The following is a 22,681-nucleotide window of genomic DNA, read 5'->3' on the forward strand; positions in this document are numbered from 1 at the left end:
CTTTTGTATCTCGATCATCAAGGGGCCCCACTGGTTGTTTAGCAGGCTTCCTGCTTCTGATATACTTAAAAAACATTTTGTTATTACCTTTGGAGTTTTTGGCGAGCCGTTCTTCAAACTCCTCTTTGGCTTTTCTTATTATATTCTTGCTCTTAATTTGGCAGTGTTTATGCTCCTTTCTATTTGCCTCACTAGGATTTGACTTCCACTTTTTAAAGGAAGTCTTTTTATCTCTCACTGCTTCTTTTACATGGTTGTTAAGCCACGGTGGCTCTTTTTCAGTTCTTTTACTGTGTTTCTTAATTTGGGGTATACATTGAAGTTGGGCCTCTATTATGGTGTCTTTAAAAAGCGCCCCTGCGTCTGTCTGCTCACATGGGTGAGCAGACAGAAGGAGGAGACACAGTTGCCCATCACAACCCTCTGAGTTCTCAAAGATGACTGAGCAAAGCCTATTTTGTGTGATTCCACAATCAGTTTTGCGAGGTCGCTTAAGTCAGCACTTCATGATCAGCAGTGTCGGTGGCTTGTGCCAGATCTAGCAGCGTTAGTGTAGTTGTCCATTATTAAATACTTTCTGGTGGCTTGATCCTAGTCACAATACAATATAGCTGTCACAAAGGGTATCTACATTCATTACTGAGCTTCCTGCACTGAGAGTGTTGCAAAGGCAATGCAATTTTAGTGTGTGTGTGTGTTCACCTCCCTCTGTCTTACACTCTGAGTAGCACTGATGGGTTATGGTGGGAGGGAGCAGCATTTAGACCTCTATTACCCTAATCAGCCAGAGAATGGATTTCTATGATGTGTGAGACAAAGTAACAGAAGGAGAATGGGAAGAATCCTGGAGTACCTCCAAAATGAAAAGTTCTTCAGGAGATCCCCAAGGATAATTTGATACAGGGAGCAAGCCCAGTGCATTAAACTATTTTAAGTTGTGTGAAATGTCAGGCTTAGGCACTTTGACAGGATTCCTTTAAAAACTGCCACAGTAGACTTAAATACATCCGTTACATTACTCAGACTTTGGCAGATAGGTCCAACGGCAGTAGCAATGAGGGAAAACCTCCTGTGCATAAGAGGATGAAATTTAGAAGCATCTATTTCATTAGTGGTATTTTGGGGTGTGTTGCCAGTAAAAAAAGTGACTCAACCCTCAGTTCACAGATTTTTCCTTTAGTCATTCTGTGTATTGATGAGGATGTGTTCGCCATCTGTACAAATGTAGAATTTCACCTACAGTTCTCTCTAAATCAAGTGCTTGACTTATGATGTACAGTATAAGAGAAGTAAATCCACTTTGACTACACCTTCCCATTTGCAAGGGAGTCAGCCCTCAGGAGTGTCAGCTGTAGGCTGATATTTGGAGGAAAACTCTTTCCTAAGTGGGAGTTATTTTGGGATTGTGATGGGGATGGTGATGAGGCAATGAAGATACCTTAATTTGTTAAGAATAAATTAAATCAACTTCTCCAGAAATATTATATTTAGTTTTTGAAGACTTGTATTATTTCAGAGTCTGTCCTCGTAGCCTGATAACATTATATACAGGAATCCAATAAAACAAACAACTAAGAGGAAATCCCACACTAATTCTCAGAAGCCAACATACTGCTTGGCAGATGCATTGCTAGATATGAGCAAATATTGTTTAAAAAAAATCCACACATCCCCATTCATATGTTTACATGAATTCACTTTGGCCATGGATTTTTTTTTAAGTGAGTTAAGTAGAGGTTTTACTGAAAACATGCCTGTCTTACATGGGCCTATAAATTCATAACAGTCTGTTCGGTGGTGTACCTGTTGGGTTTGGTACAGTAGGCCTGGGTTCAAATCCCCATGAAGGCTGGAGATCTAAAAGAAAAGCCATCCAGAACTCTGTAGGTGGATCTCTGGGTATATATGGACATGCACATTGGCTTTGCTTGCCTCTCAATTTGTCCCACTTGCAACAAAGCTGTCATTGACTCCAGCTGTGCTCATATGGATGTGTGTGACAGGGTGTCTGCCCCGCTTTGGCCCTGATAGGGTTAAAACAGCCTGGAGGGCTGCAAGGCAACAGACAATTAGGGCAGCAGCTGGACTAGCCAATCAGGGCCCAGCTGGCCTATATAAAAGGAAGCTGCAGGCCAAACCAAGTGACTGTGCAACAGGAAGCCCAAAGAAGGGGACTAGTACTGTGAACAGGGTTGCTAGGACTTGCAGGCCTGAGGCCCTGGGAAGAGGGTGAAGGAGCCAGAGGCAGGTGCTGGGGCTGTGGGGAAGTGGCCCAGGGAATTGACACTGATGGAGAAAGAAAGGAGAGGCAGTGGGAAGCTGTTTACAGGGACCCTGGCCTGGGACCCAGAATTGTGGCTGGAGCTGGGACCCAGAATAGGGGGTGGGCCTGGGTTCTCTTTCCCCACTCGCCGCTGAAGAAGCAGCCAGGCTATGGCCTGCCAAGTCACTGCGAGGAGCAGCTAGACTGTTGTGGAAGGAGTCCCCTGGAAGGGGGGGAACCTGGATTGTGACACAGCTGGAGGGCTATGCCACAAAGCAGAGGCAGTGAGTCTGCAGGTAAAGATGAGGATGGGAGAGCTGCTACCACTGGAGGGCATATCTGCTGACCAGAGCTAATTCCTGAAACAGCCAGCAGGAGGTGCCAGTGTGGTGTGACAATGTGCATAACTTTAAGCATATGAGTAGTGCCTTTTGACTACATGGGGGACTACTCATTCTTTAAGCTACACACATACTTGTGTGCTTTGCTGGACTGGGCTATGGGTCTTCCCAGAGGGTTCATGTATGGCTTTTCCTGTGATGTGCTGAGCACTCCTCTGCAGCCTTCAGCGCCTTCATTCTTACTGACTTCAATGGGAACTGATGGCACTCAGCACCTTGCAGGATTAACTCCACAGTGGAGAGGGCTGACTAGTGCTGCATAAATTCCATCTTTTTGGAGGAAGAACACCCCAACTGTGGCTGTATCTCCCAGCCAGCCCCCTTTCAGGCAGCCTGTCACTATTTTTATCATGTTGCAGCTCTGCGACAGACTATTGGTGGACATAGTGTATATCCCCATTGCCTTCTCCTTCATACAATCCTCCAAGCCCGTTTCCAAGAGATCTTTGTCATTCTGCTCTCTTCCATGCCACTCAATGGAGGGGACGCATATGGCCCTTAGGGAGAGACTGTCATGGCCATCCCTTGATCAGAAGATGAATAGCTTCTACTACAAGGTGTTAAACTGGGGTCTTGTGGTGGACTAGAACTGGGAATGAAGATGATTATCCAGGTTTGTGACTGACGGGAAGGAGTCCATAAAGTCTAATGCAATTTCTTTCTTTAATTCTAAGTTAAAAAGCATTGCAGTTCACCTCTCATGACTCCTGGAACTGGACTAGGGACATTTTGTTAGCCAGAATAATTTAACAGATGCACACAAGTAAACTGGTACTTATAAATTATAGGACAAATATGAAGATGCATGGGCATGATTTATTGATAGCATAGACTATATATAGCATCTGACTGTATTATTAAAACTGATTATAAAAAAATAATGAGGGGGGAAGATACATACAACTCTGGCAGCTTTGACAGGAAGTCTTCTTGTCTGGGAGAAATTTATAATTGAATACTAAGGGTTTTTTTTATACCTATCTGACAGAAAATATTATGGACACTTCCCTATTTCATGCCTACAGTACCTGTCATACCATACAGACCTCAGAACTTGTACAGAAGATTTGAGATAAATCAGAGATGAAAAATACTTATTCCTGTTAGGTCACCTTGTCCATCCCTTTTACAGCACAGTATTGCTCTCTGCAGATTATTTGTTAGTCATGCTTTGACCAGTCTATTCTAGAGATTAACTAAAGCCTTATAACAAATGAAAATGCAGCCTCCTTACTTCAAATGAACTAGGGCAGGGGTAGGCAACCTATGGCACGCGTGCCAAAGGCGGCACGCGAGCTGATTTTCAGTGGCACTCACACTGCCTGGGTCCTGGCCACCGGTCCGGGGGCTCTGCATTTTAATTTAATTTTAAATAAAGCTTCTTAAACATTTTAAAAACCTTATTTACTTTACATACAACAATAGTTTAGTTATATATTATAGACTTATAAAAAGAGACCTTTTAAAAACGTTAAAATGCATTACTAGCACGCGAAACCTTAAATTAGAGTGAATAAATGAAGACTCGGCACACCACTTCTGAAAGGTTGCTAACCCCTGAACTAGGGGCATAATCCAAAACCAATTGAAGTCAATGGGTACAGATTTTGGCCCTAGAGGTCCAGTACCAAGCAACTTAAATAATTATTTCAAACTCCATCTACATGCCCCTCCCCCCAAAAGCTGTGTTATCTACTCCCCCATCCCCAGAACAGCAGAACCTGGGAACTACAAACTAAAGGTAAGTGCCTGATTGTCCATTGAGTTTTATGCTGGTGTAACTAGGAAGGTTTCAATGCAGTGCAGAATCAGGCCTTAAGTCTCCCAGGGTGCACCTGGGAGCATGCCTCCCAGCCTGGGTACACAGACATACACTAGCTCTGCTCAAGCTAGCACACTAAAACTGTGTGAACACCATGGCACGAGCAACAGCCCAACCCCCTGGGTTTGTACTCAGGTGGCTAGCCTGTGCTGCAAAGTCCAGGCTTCTAGAAGCAACATAGTTCTCTGTGAATCATCTTTCACTCTCTTCCAGTTCCTTTAGCAAATGCAAAGCACAGCTCTGCCAGCAGAAGAGCTGCACTCTGATAGGGCAGCATCAGAGGAGCTCCAAAGATTCGGGGGGGTCCTTTCCTGGGAACCCACACAGGTAGTTAGGTGTTCCTAACATGAGGGATAAATATAGCAGCTCCTAAGTAAACTAGATGTAGTATTAACTGCTCAACATGTGAAGGCCAACAGCCATGATGGCCTTAATCAGAATCAGGCAACGTTAGTTCCAGAAGGAGACTGTAGAAGGGTGTCAGATCATTGGGTCAGAATCAGAATTGTGCCTGTGATCTCTCTGCCTCGCTGGTGGGTTGGACTGTGCATCTATAGGATATTTTCTGTGCTGGCCACTCTTTTATTTAAAAAAACACCCTCAAAGAACCACAATGGAGGGGTTCTTAACTTTGCCATTCCTAGAAGCAGCATGGCCTGTTGGAGGACTTTGATGGCTGAGGAGAAGGAAGTTCTCTGTTTAGTGTTTTCGGTGCAGAACTGAATTTCTCCCCTTTTGACATTTTAAGTTTATCATGACCTTGGTTTTAGGCCAAGAAGTGTCCCAAATCTGCAACACTGACAGTCACGCTGGTTGCCTGCCAGGAGACTAGGGGCTGTTTGCATAGAGATTTACATGTTTTAGTAATTCATACACACCCAATATTTGCTTTTACCCTCCTTTATATGCTGAAAAGAATTTTAAAATCCTGCAGACAATCAACTTGGTTCAGACCCTGGAGGGACAGGGTGGCTATGAAGAGCAAATTAGAATTCCACAGCCTGCATTTGCCCCTCAGGCCACAGTATGGGCATCCCTGATCTGAATCCTTTGAGTGGCATTTATAATCCCACCCCCACACAATACATCTACAAAGTGGAAAAAGATGAAAGCTGAATAAGCCTCAGCTCTAAAGGCAGTTACTCCTTTTCTGTAGGTAACAGCAGCTTTTCTATCTTTTTTTTTTTTCTCTCATCAACAGAAGGTGGTCCAATAAAAGATATTCCTCACTCACCTTCTCTAATATCCTGGGACCAACACAGCTACACCACCACTGCAAAAAGCAATGGAAATTATATAGTCAGCTACACTCATATTGCTATAGACACCTTTTCTCCTTTAGTGTTTCCAGTCTCCCCATGCAAACACCTTCTAACAACAACATAAAAAGTAAGATTGTAAATTTGCATAATTTTTAAAGTATTTACATAAATCCAGGCACAAGTATTAAAACCCTGGGTCCTTAAGATTGTCTTGAATACCAAGAACCTGAATTGGGACAATCTACATCATAAGAGGATTCAGGGAAATATTTTAGTGGCATTGATTTTTAGTGCCAGCATTTTAATGCCACTGTTTCTCACTGACCCTGCAGGCCAGCACTAGCAGATTAGGTTTTTGCCAGTAGGCTAGTGTGCCAGGCCAAAAAGCAACTGTCTACTGGGAGAAGCAAGAGACTTGGCAGCTCTCCAGGGGCATACCCAGGAGATCAGCTTTAATTAATATTCTTTTTACCTGCTGCAAATCCGACACATTGCAATGGGGAATTCAGTCCCCTTTACTGCTCCTGCCTCGCTCCAAATGTTCACAGATTCATGCACAGGCTTAACTTTAGGCAGGGGAGCAGCCCGGCTGAACTCCCACGCGCAGGAAGTTAAGCACCTCCCCAGGGATTTGCAGGCTGGCTACGGCCACAGTTGGTATCTCCTTCCTTCCTCTGTGAGCGGGGCTCTGGCTCCCTGGGAGCGCGAGGTCCTCTCCGCACAGGGCGTTCTGCCAGGCAAGCGGGCTCTGGGCAGTGGCGGGGAATGGCCGTGTTGGGCTCGCGTGGGGCAGGGAAGGAGCCAGGCACGCGCTGCGGGGCAGAGGCGCGAGGCAGGGCCCAGCTGGCACTGGGATATGCTGTCGGGGCGGGGGCAGGAGGGGCCTAGCCACGTGCAAGTCTCACTCGCGGGCCCAGGCTGCAGCTCCCCAGCGGGCGTTGACTGACAGCCGTACGTCAGGGAGGCGGACTCCCGGAGACATACGCTGCTTGCGTCACACATTCGGACCGCACAGCCCCATCAACCCACGTGAGCCGCCGCCCTGCCTTGAGCTATTCTTCTCCCACGGCTCCAATATGGCGGCGGTGGGCGGAGACAAGAGCTTTGGAAACCGCTCTAGCCCGGGGTGAAAGGGCGCGGCTTACGGGCGGAAGTGACGATTACTGCGGGGCGGAAGTGCTGCGGCTGGCGGGATGGCAGGGGTGGCCCACATGCGCAGGTTAGTGTCAGCCGGTGACTGGGGCAGAGGCTTGTCCAGGGCTGTTCCCCTCGGGGCGGCGGGGAGCCGCGTTTGCCCAGGGGGCGAAGGACGGGGCTGAGTGGGGACAGGCAGCAGGAGCAGATCTCCCGCTCCTCATGCGGCACGGATCCGCTCCCGCCCTGGGCCACTGGTGCGTGGGCAGCAGTAAAACCCCCTCGGGGGTGTCTGTGTGTCTGTCCGTCCTTCCTGCGCCCGGGAAGCGTGTGTCAGACAGAGACCGAAAGTTTCGTTTCGTTCCTTGCTAGAAAATCCCCCTGTCTCATTCCGGAGCGGAGTGCCCCAATGCTGCCCATTTCCTTACTTCCCTGCCGCCCCCCCTCCCCGCCAGCAGATCGCAGCCAGGGGACAGTCCTCCCCGCCGCCCCCCACCACCCGGAGACACACACACACGTGCCTAGCAACCACCCAGAAACACAGTGGGTCGCAGTAATGGTGTGGTAGGAGGGTGCTGGGTGAAAGCTGGCAAAAGTTTGAGATTTAGGGTTATCCATTCAGAGGTAAATTGGAAGTGACCCGCAAAGGGAAGGAAAAATTCTAACCCGCCCCCCACCACCACCGGGGGACCCTTTAAGGGATATAAAAGTGCTATTGGAGATTATATAGGCACTCTCTGCTATTATTGAGGCATTGGAGACGCGTAGGGTATGTTCACACTGCAATTAAAAACCCACAGCTGGTCCCCTGCCAGCTGATTCAGGCTGTGTCCAGGGGGTTCTGGCTAAGGAGCTGTTTAATTGTGGTGTAGAAGTTTGGGCTCAGGCTGGAGCCCAACCTGTAGGACCCTGCCAGGGCTGAGGGTCCCAGAATTTGGGCTTGAGCCCAAACCACAGTTGAACAGCTCCTTAGGCTGAGTCTGAGTCAACTGGCATGGGCCAGCAGTGGGTGTCTAATTACAGTGTAGACATACCCTCAGCTACTGTCTTGGACACATGTTGACCTAAAAGGGACATGTAGTCACAGATGTGAGAAATAAAGCTTACTAGGACATATCAGTTTTGCCCTGGCTTATGAATGTATGTTGGAATGTTATGTATGTTTAGATTTACAACAAATAGTTGAAAAATGGGCACTTACCCTAAATTTTTGGTGCCACGGACAATGTTTTGAAAGCACAACAAAACATTAACCACCCTCTTCCTCCAACCAGCAGCAACCTCCAACACATACAGTAGCAATAAATTTCACCATATGGTGAATATCACTATATAATCGTAACTAACCTGTGTGTGAGTTATTTTGACAAATTATTTTTCAGACCAAGAGCCATTTACTTCTACAGGTTCTAACCTAAGCCTATTTTTATAATCTGTCTCAAAATCCTCACATAGAATGACTTGTACTGTATACCAAAACCCCATCAATGTTGCGTACTCTGAAAAAACTGCTGAGTACTTTCGTTTATTCTACTGTAATGATCTATTAACAGCAGATATCTTCCTTTATTTTAACATTTAACATTAACATTTAACATTAACATGGCCCTCTGCAGTAACTCTTGAGGCTTCCGTTACCCCAAAGACCCAATGGATAGTGTAGGGGCCCTAATTTTTCCTAAGGCATTGACTGTTACCTGATCCAAATGCAGGTATTAAATATTCTGTGACCAATATAAACCTCGTTTTTTCTCCTGCAGGTAGCCCATTCAGCAGGTCCTCTTCCAGGGTTAGACTGATTATAGCCCAGGATATTTGGCTATCTATACTGTTGATTACAGGCTACAGTTACCACCCCCATCCCCATATCTGTTATGGGGTTTGTTTGTTTTTTTTTGGTGTCAGTTGCTGTAGGATGAAAAAAGCCTTTCATGAGGGGCAATACGACATAGCACACATTGGTTTAGTAGACAGATAAATAGCTCAGTTAGTCTTTCATTGACATTGATTTAGAGCACTACGGCTGTGACCTTCCTTGATCTCTGCACTGCCATGAGGGAGGCCTGCCTGAGTGCAGTTCTCTGCCTCTCTCCCTTCACTACCCCACTTCAAGGCCAGCAGGAAAGGGCTGGAGATGTTGTGGAGAGAGTGTGCTCAGCCTCTGGCTGGAGGAAGCACCGTATGTTGCCCTATAGTGATCCCTTTGTCTGATTTAGGAGCTGTGATTGAGGGGCAGGTCCCTTCTGGTCCATTTTGGTGACTAAGATGGTAATCTCCATTGAAAGGAGTTAACAATGTCATATTGGGGATGGGGAAAATAAGAGACCTTGGGGTTCAGAGACTCCTCACAATCAGAGAGGAATTTTCCTACACTCCGGAATGGGGTGCCCTTCCTCATTTATTAACCACATCTAAGCCAGAGCTGCTGTCTTACCACTTACAGGCTGCTTATAGCTTTCCTTCTGTTCACGCTCCCCCAGTATAAGCACAGTTCATCTGGCACCTAATCAGAAATCACTATGGTAGTGGCTCACATCAAATCAGCAAATATTTTCAGGCAGATGTCTTAAACTGAGTCAGTACCCATTACCATAAGTGGGAGGTGAATTTAGGAGGTGCTGGAAGAAATTTTCTAAGTATGGGATGCTCCATAATGAAGTTGTATGCTACACAAAAACCTCCCAAATCAACAACTTTCAATTGTTTTGTATCCAGTGAGGAGGGAGAGATGGACCCGCTCACTTAACAGACTTTAATGCTGATTCTGGGAAGCTTTGCAACTCTTAGAAACATACTCATTTACCATTATAATGGTAAATATTGCCTCATCATTCTCTGTCCTCGCGGCTTCTCTCCGGCTTCTCTCTGGATTCATATATTATGTAATATTAAATATGATGTTTTTCATATTAATGTACAAATACAAAATAAGCCTTGAAAAATTGTTGGCGCCCACCACACTTTTCTGAAAACATGAATGTGCTACTGGCCACAAAAAGGTTGGGGACCACTGGTCTAGATAATAGTCCTGCCTTGAGTGCAGGGGACTGGACTACATGACCTCCCGAGGTCCCTTCTAGTTCTATGATTCTATGAATCTCCTACACCTGTTCCCATCCCCCTCTCTCCATATCTAGTCTAAAACACTGGTCTCCAGGATGTTTATAGACCATTACTTTCTATCAACAGTGCTGGTAGGTGTTTTACCAAAAATAATTGTAATAAAAAATGTATATATGGACACTCTTAAGTGTGGCAGATAACTATGTATTAAGTATCAGAGGGGTAGCCGTGTTAGTCTGGATCTGTAAAAAGCAACAGAGAGTCCTGTGGCACCTTTAAGACTAACAGATGTATTGGAGCATAAGGTTTCATCCAATACATCTGTTAGTCTTAAAGGTGCCACAGGACTCTCTGTTGCTATGTATTAAGGTTCTTCTTGTAGTGCAGATGGAGGCCTGAGTTGCAAGGCAATTGGGACCAGTCTTTAAGTCCCTGCTGCTGCACTGGGTTCAGAGCTCCACTAGTAGCAATATGGTTATTGCTGGCAATGTTCTAGTATACTTTTTCTGCCAGCTGTGAGAAGGGCTTTCTGACAGCTGTGCAAACCAAACTGTACTGCAGTCATCCCGTAGGTAGTCTGGTGAATGGTCTAGATAGAATAAAAGTATTGGGAAAAATGATCCCGTGCACGCTACTCCTGCCCACCTGCTAGCATCAAATGTATTTAAACCATTTCGGGCTCATCCACACTTACAAATACACCAAACTGGGGAAGCTGGTTACAACATGTCTGCCTCTTGACCCAGTTACAACATGGATGGAATCGGGAATGTGGGTGTTCAAGGCTTAAGCCTGATTCCAGAACAAGGTTAAATTCTCATCCACACTATAACTCTGATGTTCTATTGTTACTCAGCACTCCAAGGAGCGGTAGTTACACCCATGCTGAGGGGAGTGGCTTTGACTTGTTCCAGAAACCCCTCTCTCTTTCTCAGTGTCTTCTGTGGCTGGCTTTCACCCCACAGTGTCTGATGTTTTTCTCTGGACTGTTCTAAAGTGACTATGTGACCCCATTATTTTCAGATGGTGAGAGTAAAGCACAGAATAGCCAGGTAGGCATGTGTAAATCTGAGTGTTGAAGGCAGGGCAAGGATGGAAGAATTGGTGAGGGATTTATTTGAGGGACATCTGTAACACATTTTGATTCTAGCCAGTTTGTTTCTGATACTCCAGCACCATCATAATTTGAGCTCTGATGGTCTTTGAAGTCCTGGGTTTCTGATGTCCCGTGGTGCTGCTTATGCATATCATAGGGAGAACCAATCAATCAAAATGAGATTATTGCAGCCCTTGCTGCGGCAGAGAGCTCCATAAATAAACTACAAGCATGTGTGCTTGTGTCGTGAAGTGAAGAAGGAAGAAGTGTCTAAATAAGTCACAGGTGTTGCAGTGCCGTTGGAAGGAAGCCAGATTGTAAGGCAGCATTCTGCCTTCTCCCTTTAAAGGCAATCCAGCATCAATACATGCTGATTTGTGATATAAAATCATGCTGTCTTGTGTTTACAAAGAACATAGCACAATGTTACCTCCCTATTACCTAATATAGGGCAGCCTCATTCCAGGGCCCCCAAAAACCTGCCAGCAGCCACTCGAGGGACCTTTGTTGGCAGTCTCAGAGGAGAAGCCAAGGAATTTCCCTCTTGCTCCTAGAGATGGTTCTGTTGGCAGGGTAGCGTAGGGAAGTTCACCCTGCTGTTGCCTATGTTGTACCTGGTCTTGGCAAAAATAAAGGACACCCTCTATGACTGTTGAGTTGGCAACTGTCACAAGCATTAGGCCAGGGGTTCTCAGACTTTTGTACTGGTGACCCCTTTCACACAGCAAGCCTCTGAGTGCAACCCACCTTATACATTAAAAACACTTTTTAATATATTTAACACCATTATAAATGCTGGAGGCAAAGTGGGGTTTAGGGTGGAAGCGGACAGCTCACGACCCCCCATGTAATAACCTCACGACCCCTTGAGGGATCCCAACCCCCAGTTTGAGAACCCCTGCATTAGGCCATTGTGTTCAAACTTGGGTGTCTGAAATTTGGCACCAAAATCCTCCTTCAGGCATCAGACAAAGAGGTCTGACAGTCAGAGGTGCTGAGCACTCACAAGTACCATTGAAGCTAATGGGATCTGAGGGTCCTCAGCACCTCAGAAAATCTACTTTATTAGGTGCCTAAAGATAGCCACTTGAATCTAAACATTTTTGCCTAACTTCTTGTCTTTTTTTCAAAATAGAGAGTTTTTGAAACATAATGGCTGCATTTATATGAGTCTTTGGATAAAGAACAGTGAAAGAATGGGATGGATCCATCCCTAGTCTAATGCCATTGAAGTCAGTGGTGTTATACCGGGGTGCACTATGTCCCGTATTCCAGCTATTTCCTTCTAATAGATTCAATACAGGTGATCCACATATTCCAAATATAGATTATTTAGATTGTAAATATAGAGTTATTTCCTATAGCATCCTTCTCCCCAAACATTAAATCCCAGGCAGAAGGCCAGTGACAGAGGGAGGGCAAAATTAAGAGGGATAATCAAGGGAGAAATCACTTTTCAGGTAAGATTTGAGTGAGATGGAGAGTGAAAGAGGCAGGAAGATATAGGAAAGTTGTTCCAGTTTGCAGGAGCTGCAGAGGAGATGACTCTTGCACAAAAGGTGGACAGAGAATGGTAAAATTCTGAGAGGAGGCCAATGCTAGATGGGTGGAGAGAGGTGATTGATTCCAAAGAGGGAATTTTATGTTTGCACCTTCTGAGTGACCTTGCACTAATTTTGATGCTGAAAGTAGGATAAATCCAACTACACCACCTGGGGTTAAACACTAACAGCCTCACACAATTAAAGGCTGCATGCAACGTTTGTTTTTAAATATCTTCGAAAAGAGCAATGCCTGTTGGCTGGCTGTGTTTGTTGGACTGATGGTGTTTTGCTCCCAAATGTCTGGCAGAGCAGGTGTCTGCTTGTCTGGTAGCGCATTGACTGGTAGTGAAGACAAGGTCACAGTTCATTTGCGCCATTAATGGGAAGAATGGTGGTCGGGGTGATTCAAGAGGGTGGGGTACTGCAGTCAGAGTGTGGGAGAGCTGTGTGTGTCAGAAGGAAACGTGTGGGGGGTTTCTCCTCAGAATCCAAGTCTCTAATTTGTTTCCTTTGTGTGCACCAGGTACCCTAGGAGTGACACACAGCTCTAGGGCAGGCAGCAAGAGTGAGGAAGCAGGATGTTGTCAAGGCCAAAGCCTGGAGAGTCTGAGGCAGATCTGCTGCGATTTCAGAATCAGTTCCTGGCAGCAAGGGCTTCCCCGGCAGTGAATGTAGTGAAGAAAGCAGACAAGAGGCGAGGAGCTGCTGGCTGTGGAGATGAGGAGAGACCCCCACTGCAGGACAGCAGGGATGTGGTGATACTAGACGGTAACTTTCTTTGGGGTGTCTTTACTTTATGTTAATATGGACATCTTCCCCCTTTATCTTTGGGTAATCACTTGTATGCTTTATGCCTTCTACCTCCTTGCCTTCAACATCCATCTGCTTTTCCCCTGCATTTGTATCCTGCTTGTGGTATTCTTCATCCTTACTCCTATATCTAGGGTAAAGTGCTCCTCTTATGATCTGTGCTTTGCTTCTGCATGTCCTCCAACAGCGTCCATCAGAGTTATCCCTGCAATACACGTCTGCCTCAAGTGCAATCCTGGCATCATACATCCATTCTCCCTGCAATATTCCATTTGCTTGGACTTTTATTTGTAGTAGCTACCTCAGCTGTCTCATGTGCATAGCACCAGCTGTTTTACCCTGCATTTAGACTCTCTCCTGAGCGCCTCTGTTAAATTCTCCACACAGTCCTGCCGGCATCCAGCTGTTTTAGTGTGCTATATATTCCTTCCTCTAACATCCATCAGCCTGCCACTGCACTGATAACTATAACCAGTTCTATAGTACCTTTGATCATCGAAGTTCCAGGTGCTTTTATAACATCAATGATTTAAACCTCTCAGCCATTGGTGAGGTAGGGAAATATTGTTCCCACTTTTACAGATGGAAAGACTGAGGCATTGACTTGTTCAAGGTCCCACAGAGAGTCACTGGCAGAGTTGGGATTAGAAGCTTGGTCTCTGGAATCCTCAGCCTGTGCTCTAACTGCAGAACAGTGCTTCCTCTCTGTTTCTGTATGTTGTCTTCGCATTTCTGTGTATTGCCCTTGTACCTATAGCTTTCCCTTGTGACCTGCAATTTTGAACTCAGTGCTCTTCCCTGTGCACACAACTCTTTAAAGCCTTTCCCCAGGAGTGATGCCTGTAAATAAATCAGCAATAAAATCTGTGAATACATAAGTTCAAACCCTCTGCTTCCCAGAGAAGTTGAGAATTCTCAACTTGCTGCTTCATCATGTTCAATTCTTGCCAAGATAATAGGCACCTTAAAGTACCAGAGCAAGATTTCCTAGTACATATCTAGTCCCTAGAAGATATGAGTAACTCCTGTGCATCGTAAATAGCCTCATGGAATGTGCATTGGGGTTCTTTTGTTGTTGTTTTTGCCTCTTCAGACTTTCCTGATGTGCTCCCGGCCCTAACTCCAGCACCTCCAAAGAAGTCCAAGTTCAAAAATGCCTGTGTCCGCTTTGATGATGAGGATCCAGAGGAGAGATTGGAGTGTCATGATCGACACATCACAGCAGTCTTCAGCAAAATCATTGTGCGTTATGTGCTTGTGTGTTGTAATAGTGTGTCAGGTTCCTGTGAATAGAGCACTAGGGAGGGAGTGTTATCAGATGGGAGGAAGCCCTTGCTGTCCTAGAGTGTGGTGAATCCAGTAGGTGTGGCACTGCAGTATCCTGGAGCACCTTGAGAAGAGCGAACAGTTTGTGTGTGCACATGCAAGAAGTAGTTTGTTTAGTTCCTTCTGTTTTTCTTGCCTGCAGGAACGAGACACAAGCATGGCAGCTGTGACCATGCCAGTGCCCACTGGAGACCCGTTTCCCAGAGCGTTTCACCGGTCTGAAATAAAAAATGAGGTCAGAAATGCAGCTTCACCCGAGTCTTCCCTCACTTTCGTCTTTAACTACCAGAATTTCCCACCGTAGAGCAGAATGCCTGCCAACAGTATAGGTGCTTCTCTGTGCTATAAGCAGGCAGCTCAGCATGCTGGAGATCAGGAGCTAACTCCCATATCTACTGAAGTTCTTCCTCATCACAAGAAAGAGCTGTCCTGCCAAATCAGAGTCAGGGGTTGCCGTGTATCCTACAACTACATGAGATTGAATTCCCCTAATCTAGAAAGAGAGATCCCTTCAGAGCTATTTGCTGAGGAAGCATGGGAGAATCCAGGTCTCACCATGTACATGGCCTGTTTTTTTTTTTTTTTTTTTAACCAGCAAAAACACCATATTCTATTAATAAAGAATAAAAGACTTTAATGATTGGATTTGTACCAATTTCCCAGGGGGTAGTACTTCTTCACAAACCCTCTTGTGAGTTGATTTGCATTCGTATCTGTTGCAGCTTTCTGGGTTTTGATTTAGTTTGGCCTGAAATCTGCTAGTGAAGCTAGAATCAGAAGCAGCAGCTTCTGTCAACCTAGTTTTGCAGTAACAGGAGGTGCAGGCTAAGAAAACAAAACTGAACGAGAGCGGGATCCAGTTTCTGGGGCGATGACACATGATGGATGTGCTGGTGCATCTGAAGAGATGGCTTTTTAGAGGGAAGACTATTAAAAAGGAGTAGCTTCTATTAAACCACCAAGTTTGTTACTATAAATATGTAAGCATATGGAAGCAACTTCAGAGTTTTATTTTAATAGGCTCTCATTTTTTAGGCACTCTTCTCCCGTCACTGGGCAAGAAAAGTGCAGGAGTCCTGTTTCCTTAGTGTGCATGGATTACCTTCCTTAGCACAAGCAGCACATTAATTTAGCCAGGATTATTTTAGCATCACTCGCCCACTTATTACTGTGTAAATCTTCTCACCCCACTGCAGTCCAATAATCTTGTAAGAAGCCTGTTCCAAGCATGTGGTGAGTACAGTACAACCCCCACTTATCCTCAGAAATGCAAAGCATTCAGATAAGCAGGGTTTCAGATTAACTGGACATCGTGAGCTGTTGTGCTCATTGATATTGAGGTGTATCTGCTTTCTGATTTGCCAGAGTTCACCTATAATTAAACCCAGTTGCCTCTAATCAGCAAACAATGAGGGCAATTATTTTTTTCGTTCTGTTCTACCTTCAAACAATACAGTAGAAAACCGTCATGCATGTGCAGGAGAGAGGGCAGACACTGGTATTTATTTCCCTCATAAATGTCCTGTTCTAAACCCCCTGTTTTGGAAACACTTTTGTAGAGTGTATACACGGTTGTCTGTGATATGAGGGTGGGGGCATCTGGAGACGAGATAGTGTTGATCTGGGAATTTATCTTCCTACAGGTGAAGGTGGAATCTGGAAGAAAAAGTATCTTTGCACAGAAGATAGCTGCTAAGAGAGCAGCTGAAGAGGCTGTATCAGCTCCACCTGCTGTTGAGACTAGGCATACACACAGAATATTAGCAGTTCCAGGTGCCATCTGTTCCCCTGGATCAGCAGAGGAGGAGGCACTCCACAGCACTAAGGATGGTGAGTCATGAAGCCTCTGTCTGTCTCAACTGTCATACTGAAATGGCCGCCACTAATGTAGATTGGGTTGTTCTTCTGTGTGTCTAATGTTAAATGGCTGGTGACTCTCAGATGGTCAGCTGTATTGATGGGAAGTCTAGGGTTTCTTCTGATAGGCCATTCTCCCCATACTTGGCTCCTCTCCAGCTGCCTGCCCCTCCCCCCCCACTCCCAAATGCTCAATACACAAGGCTTTCAGCTGCTGTGAAGACAGTACAAAACATGATTGGTACTGTTACAGAGATGTTACTTAGAACTGTTTGAAGAGCAGTCCAATGCCTGTAGGATTTCCAGTTTACAGTATTAAGGATGCTCTGGTATTGTATGGAGCAGATGGAATGTGCTGTCCTTCCAGACAAAAAGAATTGAATCCTGGAGACCATGTCCTTGTGGGGTGGACCATGGACCAGTTGAAGGATCTAAGTCTCTATCTGATAAAATGAGAATTTTATACCACTGTTAGGCTCATTCCATTTAACCCTTTCTTTAAGAAGGGAGTTAGATTGGCAGATAAAGAGAGAGCTGGGGTTTGCTCAGGGCATGATCCTTCTGTATACTTAGAGCTCTGACAGTCAAGGAGAAGAAAATCAGTAGATTAGCAGTCCCCAACCTTTCAAGGCAAATGTGTCTGTTTAGCAGACTTTCACCTGTTTGTTTATGTGCGCTCTAACCTGCAGTGTGGTTTGGGTAGTGCTCCATCTTTTACAATCATGAGAGCAGTGTGAGTGTTGGAGATTGCAAACATGGACAGGCTGGGGGCAGTGGTGGTGTGCCAGGGCTTAGCAGAGAGCTAACATTAAACCTGGAGCAGGAACCTAAAGGGCAGGTAACAGTGGCTGGAAAAACTGGAATAGGTTATATTCACTGTTACCTTGGATAGTAATCCATTGTTAAATACTGTTTTTATCTGAAACAACTGGAAAGTAGTTGATTTCTGTGCAGTGACATGTTTTTGATCTTTTCAGATTTGGATGAATTAATAATGCTATAGACATTTGACTCACTAATGACTTCTGTTGCTGGAATTTCTAGGCAAACCTGATGATGATGTGAGCACTCAGCGACCACGTATCATAACTGGAGAGGGTCTTGGAAGCTTGGAGAGTGAGCGGGAAGCTCTGGCTATCCACAAGGAGAACCTACAGAAGTTGCACTCCATGACCCAGGAGGAGATCCTGCAGGAACAGAGGAGGCTGCTGGTTCAGCTGGGTATGAACACGAGTATCCTGCACTTGAGCACCTTGCTGCCTATTCCAGGGTGAAGGAGATGTAGAGTGTACTGGATAGGCCACAAAGGGATGGAGTAAAGCAGTTGCAGACAGAATCTTGGGGGCATCCTTAATTCAGAGAGCTGAACTGTCCAAACCTCTGAGATGAAATTAGTCTTTATTTCTATCGCTTTTAACAAGACTGTATAAAAGGAAACCTTGCTTTCTGCACTGTGGAACTCGCCCCCACAGAATATTAGTGAGGCAGAAGATTTAATACATTTCAAAAAGCATTTCACTTTTTTTTTTTTTTTTCCGGAATAAAAATACCTGTATTATCTATGTTTATGCCAAGCAGGGTAAAATTACCAGGACTTTCAGTCCTCTGGCTTCAGGGAATGAAACCGGTCAGATCTGTGGGTTGAATTTTATGCCCCCAAAATAGTGAATTGTGCATGAAGAATGGCTCACATGGAGGCAAATCCTAAGCCCAGGCTCCAGCCTCAGTATGTGGCCCGATGCTGGTCAGACACAAAGGAGTGGAGGAAAAGAATCCTCCCCTCCAGTCTCAGGCTGCATAGGGACACTGCGAGGGCTGTTGCAGCCCAGTAGCTAGGTTAGATGTCCTTGATGTGGAGGACATCATAAAGCTTCATGCCCAGCTGCACTGTACCCTGTATAGCCCCTTCAGATTGTAGGGATCTTTGCAGCAGGACTATATTGATTCTATCACCGGAGAGACTATGCTGAGGCAGAGGATGATTTTGACCACTGTGTCTTCGTAATTAGTGTCTTCGGAATAATATTTATACATATAACTCTAGAATGATTAAGAAAACCTCTTTTTCCTCTTTCTGTGCAGCGAAGTACAGGAAAGCACAACTCTACTTGCGTTAATAGAAATAATGGGTGTTTTAAGATGGTCGGACCCGACCCACAGTGTTTGATCCAGTGGGATCCCTCACTGAGGGAGGTTTAGATTGAATTGTGGGGTGTGTGTGTGTGTGTGTGTGTGAGAGAGAGAGAGAGAGAGAGAGAGAGAGACAGGGGCAAAGGGTAGCTTGTTGTGTCCCGATTTCTTCTGTTCCTTGCTATAAACTGATTTCAAAACATGGAGTACATTTACCAGAGTGAAATTTCCACAAGCCAATGTTAATCTAACAGTATAACTCCCTTCAGGGTTACAGAGAATTTCCTAATACCTTGTGCCTCCTCTCCCTGAATAGTAATCAGTGTGATTGTTGTTGTTCTCTAATAACATTTCACTTCTGTTACCGTCTATTGGAGGATCTCTCTGCACTTGATAAACACTTAATGAACTGAATCTCACCATGCCCCCACGAGGGATGTAATTATTACTGTCCCCACTTGACAAATGTGGAATCTCTCACATAGAGAGGTTATGTGCCTGGCACAAGATTATATGATGTCTGTGGCAGAGCTAGGGGTAAAACTCAGATCACCTGACTCTGACCTGTATTTTAGTCTCAAGAATATTCTCTCCCCTCCAAACACCTTCCGCTTCCAAGCACCCTTTCCCCCCCCAAATCATGAAGAGAGCTGCCAGTGTTTATACGTGGTATATCTTGACACTAGTAAGGTTTTTGATACTGTCTTGCATGACTTTCTTATAAACAAACTAGGGAAATACAACCTAGATGGAGTTACTATAAGGTGGTTGAATAACTGTTTGGAAACCCATTCCCAGAGAGTAGTTATCAATAGTTCACAATCAAGCTGTAAGGGCATATCAAGAGGGGTCCCACAGGGATCAGTCCTGGGTCCGGTTCTGTTCCATGTCTTCATCAATGATTTAGATAATGGCTTGGAGAGTACACTTATAAAGTTTGCGGATGATATAGGGTGATCAGACAGCAAATGTGAAAAAGATCCCAAAATTGGGACTGTCCCTATAAAATCGGGACATCTGGTCACCCTAGGATGATACCAAGCTGGGAGGGGTTGCAAGTGCTTTGGATTCAAAATGATCTGGAGAAATGGTCTGAAGTAAATAGGATGAAATGCAATAAGGACAAATGGAAAGTGTTCCTTCCTAAGTGGAGTAATCAGTTGCACACATACAAAATGGAAAATGACTGCCTAGGAAGGAGTACTGCAGAAAGGGATTTGGGGGTCATAGTGGATCACAAGGTAAATATGTGTCAACAGTGTAACACTTGCCAAAAAATAAAATAAAAAGGGCAAACATTATTCTGGGATGTATTAGCAGGGGTGTTGTAAGCAAGACATGAGAAGTAATTCCGCTCTACTCTGTACCGATTAGGCCTCAACTGGAGTGTTGTGTCCCGTTCTGGGCACCACGTTTCAGGAAAGATGTGAACAAATTGGCGAAAGTCCAGAGAAGAGCAACAAAAACGATTAAAGGCCTAGAAAACATGACCTGTTAGGGAAGATTGAAAAAATTGGGTTTGTTTAGTCTGGAGAAAAGAAGACTGAGAGGGGACATAACGGTTTTCAAGTACATAAAAGGTTGTTACAAGGAGGAGGGAGAAAAATTGTTCTCCTTAACCTTTGAGGGTAGGACAAGAAGCAATGGGCTTAAATTGCGGTAGGACAGTTTAGGATGGACATTAGGAAAAAATTCTCAACTGGAGAATAAAGCACTGGAATAAATTGCCTAGGGAGGTTGTGGAATCTCCATTCATTGGAGATTTTTAAGAGCAGGTTAGACAAACACCTGTCAGGGCTGGTCTAGACAATACTTAGTCTTGCCATGAGTATAGGGGACTGGACTAGATGACCTCTCGAGGTCCCTTTCGTTCCTATGATTCTCTGGATGTGAAGTTCATGGCTGATATTAGGGATGGTGATCCAGTTCAGATAAAGAGAACTCTTCTCAACTTGTACCCAGAACTTGAACTGAAACTTTGTTGTGGTTCAATAAAATGTGAATAATTCTTCTTACTATGTTCTGTGCTTTCTATTCATGTGGAACTCAGGTTGATGTCAATGAGAAATCCATATATAGGGAGCGCAGAATGTCAGAACTGAGATTACCAGGTGGATCTGAGAGCAGAGTTTTCTCCGTAATTAACAGTGTGGCTTGTATGTGCCTTTTTTGTAATACAGGGGGCAAATTACTTTGTTTATATTTGCGAACTGGGAGAATTAATAGAATTTTGGGTCTCTTCCCTGCCTTGAAAGACATTTATCAGATTGGTTCTTCCTGTCATTTTAACAACCAGTTGTCCCCATCTTACATGATCAAGAGATCCTGAAGCAGTAAGTGCCTTAGAGAGGATCACCAAGAGCATTTGGGACTGGAGTAAAAAAGACTAAAACATTAAATAGTAGGAGTTGGACCAAGAAGCATTTTGATGACTCAATTTCGCTATTCTATTTGTCTGTGATTATTTTCAGATCCCAGCTTAGTTGCTTTCTTAAAGTCACGACGTGGTGTTGACGAAGGCCAGGAGAGACGAGAGAAGCCTGGACATCCAGAACCTGGGACTGAATCCCAGCATGGTGCAGAGGAGACTGTGAAGGATTTCTCTGTAGGGGGGTCAGGCATGGAGGAGTCTGTGTGGCCTGAAAAAGATACAAGAATGGAAATCACAGGTAACAAAACTTGTACTTGGTGGCATGGTAGACCTAATTCTGTGGCAAGATTGTCTGTTTTCTGAATCATTCCAGTGCTGAATTCTGCAGCAATTCGTTAAATACCCAAATTAGCCTTTGGTCAGAAGTTTTTGAAGAAATCAAATTTTGGGTCCAAGTGGAACAACACCATTTATTTTAATTTGAGCTCTATGCATTGTAAGGCTGCCTTTTTTTTTTTTTTTTTTTTTTTTTTTTGGTTGATCTATGTGGTACTTTTCTTTTTTTTTTTTTTTTTATCTTTTTCATTGTTAGTTTTCTTTTTTTTTTTTTTTTATACAATGCGGACGGTAAATGGGGAGAACCCATTAATCTCTGTAACTTATTCAGAGATGCATTGGGAGGAAATGCATTTTATAGGGTGAGCCTCATTGATCTTCTGAGCAGGGAAAGGAAAGGACAGAGTGTGGCAAAAAGAAACAGAAAGGCAGCTGCTGCTGGAATAGCTTTCTTTAAATGGCACCGCTACTTCGTGAAGAGCTGCTTTCTCTGGGAATGACTGATGCCCTTTGCTGCTGATTCATTTGTAGCATGGCCCAGGGATGTCAGCAACCACTGTTGAATCGCAATGAATCTGCACACCTACAGGATGGGTATTTACAGCCTTTGGGGCTTGGCTTCTGCCTTCAAGAGTTCAGCTCTCGTGGAAGGTGCCGGCCCTACTTGTAAGACAAGATGTTAGTGGGAATTCTGCTGTAAATAGTCTTGGTCAGGTTGGGTGACCTAGTTGGTCTTTTCTTACCTTACTTCCCATGATCTTACTGTGTGGCTTGGAGCTTAGAACCAACTGAGTGGATTTCCAGCAGATGCCTGCCTGGTGTTCACACAGGGGTGGTTGTTGTTGGGGCGCTCCACCATTCTTTGGGTGACAGAATAGTACAAAGCAGCAAGGGAGCAATCATGCTGTAGAATTGTCATTTACAGAGTGAAACTTTCAAAGATAATCCTACTAACTTCTCTGTGGTGTTTCCTGTGTTTTGCTTTGCCAGAGCTGGTCTTTGAAGTTCAGACAGAAAGGAGGCAAAGTGTGTATGGGACAGGGGGTGGAAATGCCAGTTTCTTGTCAATGAATATCTTGGTTCCCGGGTCAGCAACAATCCCCTCAGCCCCTTGAGTTCCCACTCAGGTGTCTCCTACCCCGGCTCAGCAGGTGTTTTGCTGTCAAGTAATCAAGTATTGTTTCTGGTTCCCCTCTGAGCAGTGTTTCAGGGGCACCCTATAGTGTTTCCTTGGGTCTTACTCTCCCCAACCCCCTACTAGCAAAC

General features: G+C 44.8%; 1 protein-coding gene across 1 annotated transcript in view; it reads left to right on the forward strand.

Moving 5' to 3' along the window:
• Positions 1-6,917: 6,917 nt before the first annotated feature.
• RPAP1 (RNA polymerase II associated protein 1) overlaps positions 6,918-22,681 on the forward strand; it is a 50,495-nt gene continuing 34,731 nt past the window's right edge. Inside the window, exons 1-7 of the mRNA XM_024197428.2 lie at positions 6,918-6,967; positions 13,109-13,353; positions 14,489-14,637; positions 14,864-14,956; positions 16,365-16,551; positions 17,623-17,799; positions 21,180-21,377. Coding sequence (XP_024053196.1) covers positions 13,164-13,353; positions 14,489-14,637; positions 14,864-14,956; positions 16,365-16,551; positions 17,623-17,799; positions 21,180-21,377 — 994 coding nt within the window. The 5' untranslated portion in view covers positions 6,918-6,967; positions 13,109-13,163. The remainder of the gene's footprint in view (positions 6,968-13,108; positions 13,354-14,488; positions 14,638-14,863; positions 14,957-16,364; positions 16,552-17,622; positions 17,800-21,179; positions 21,378-22,681) is intronic.

The sequence above is a fragment of the Terrapene carolina genome, unplaced genomic scaffold, assembly GCF_002925995.2.
Source record: "Terrapene carolina triunguis isolate 2854851 unplaced genomic scaffold, T_m_triunguis-2.0 Scaffold96, whole genome shotgun sequence".
In the NCBI taxonomy this organism is placed as follows: domain Eukaryota; kingdom Metazoa; phylum Chordata; order Testudines; family Emydidae; genus Terrapene; species Terrapene triunguis.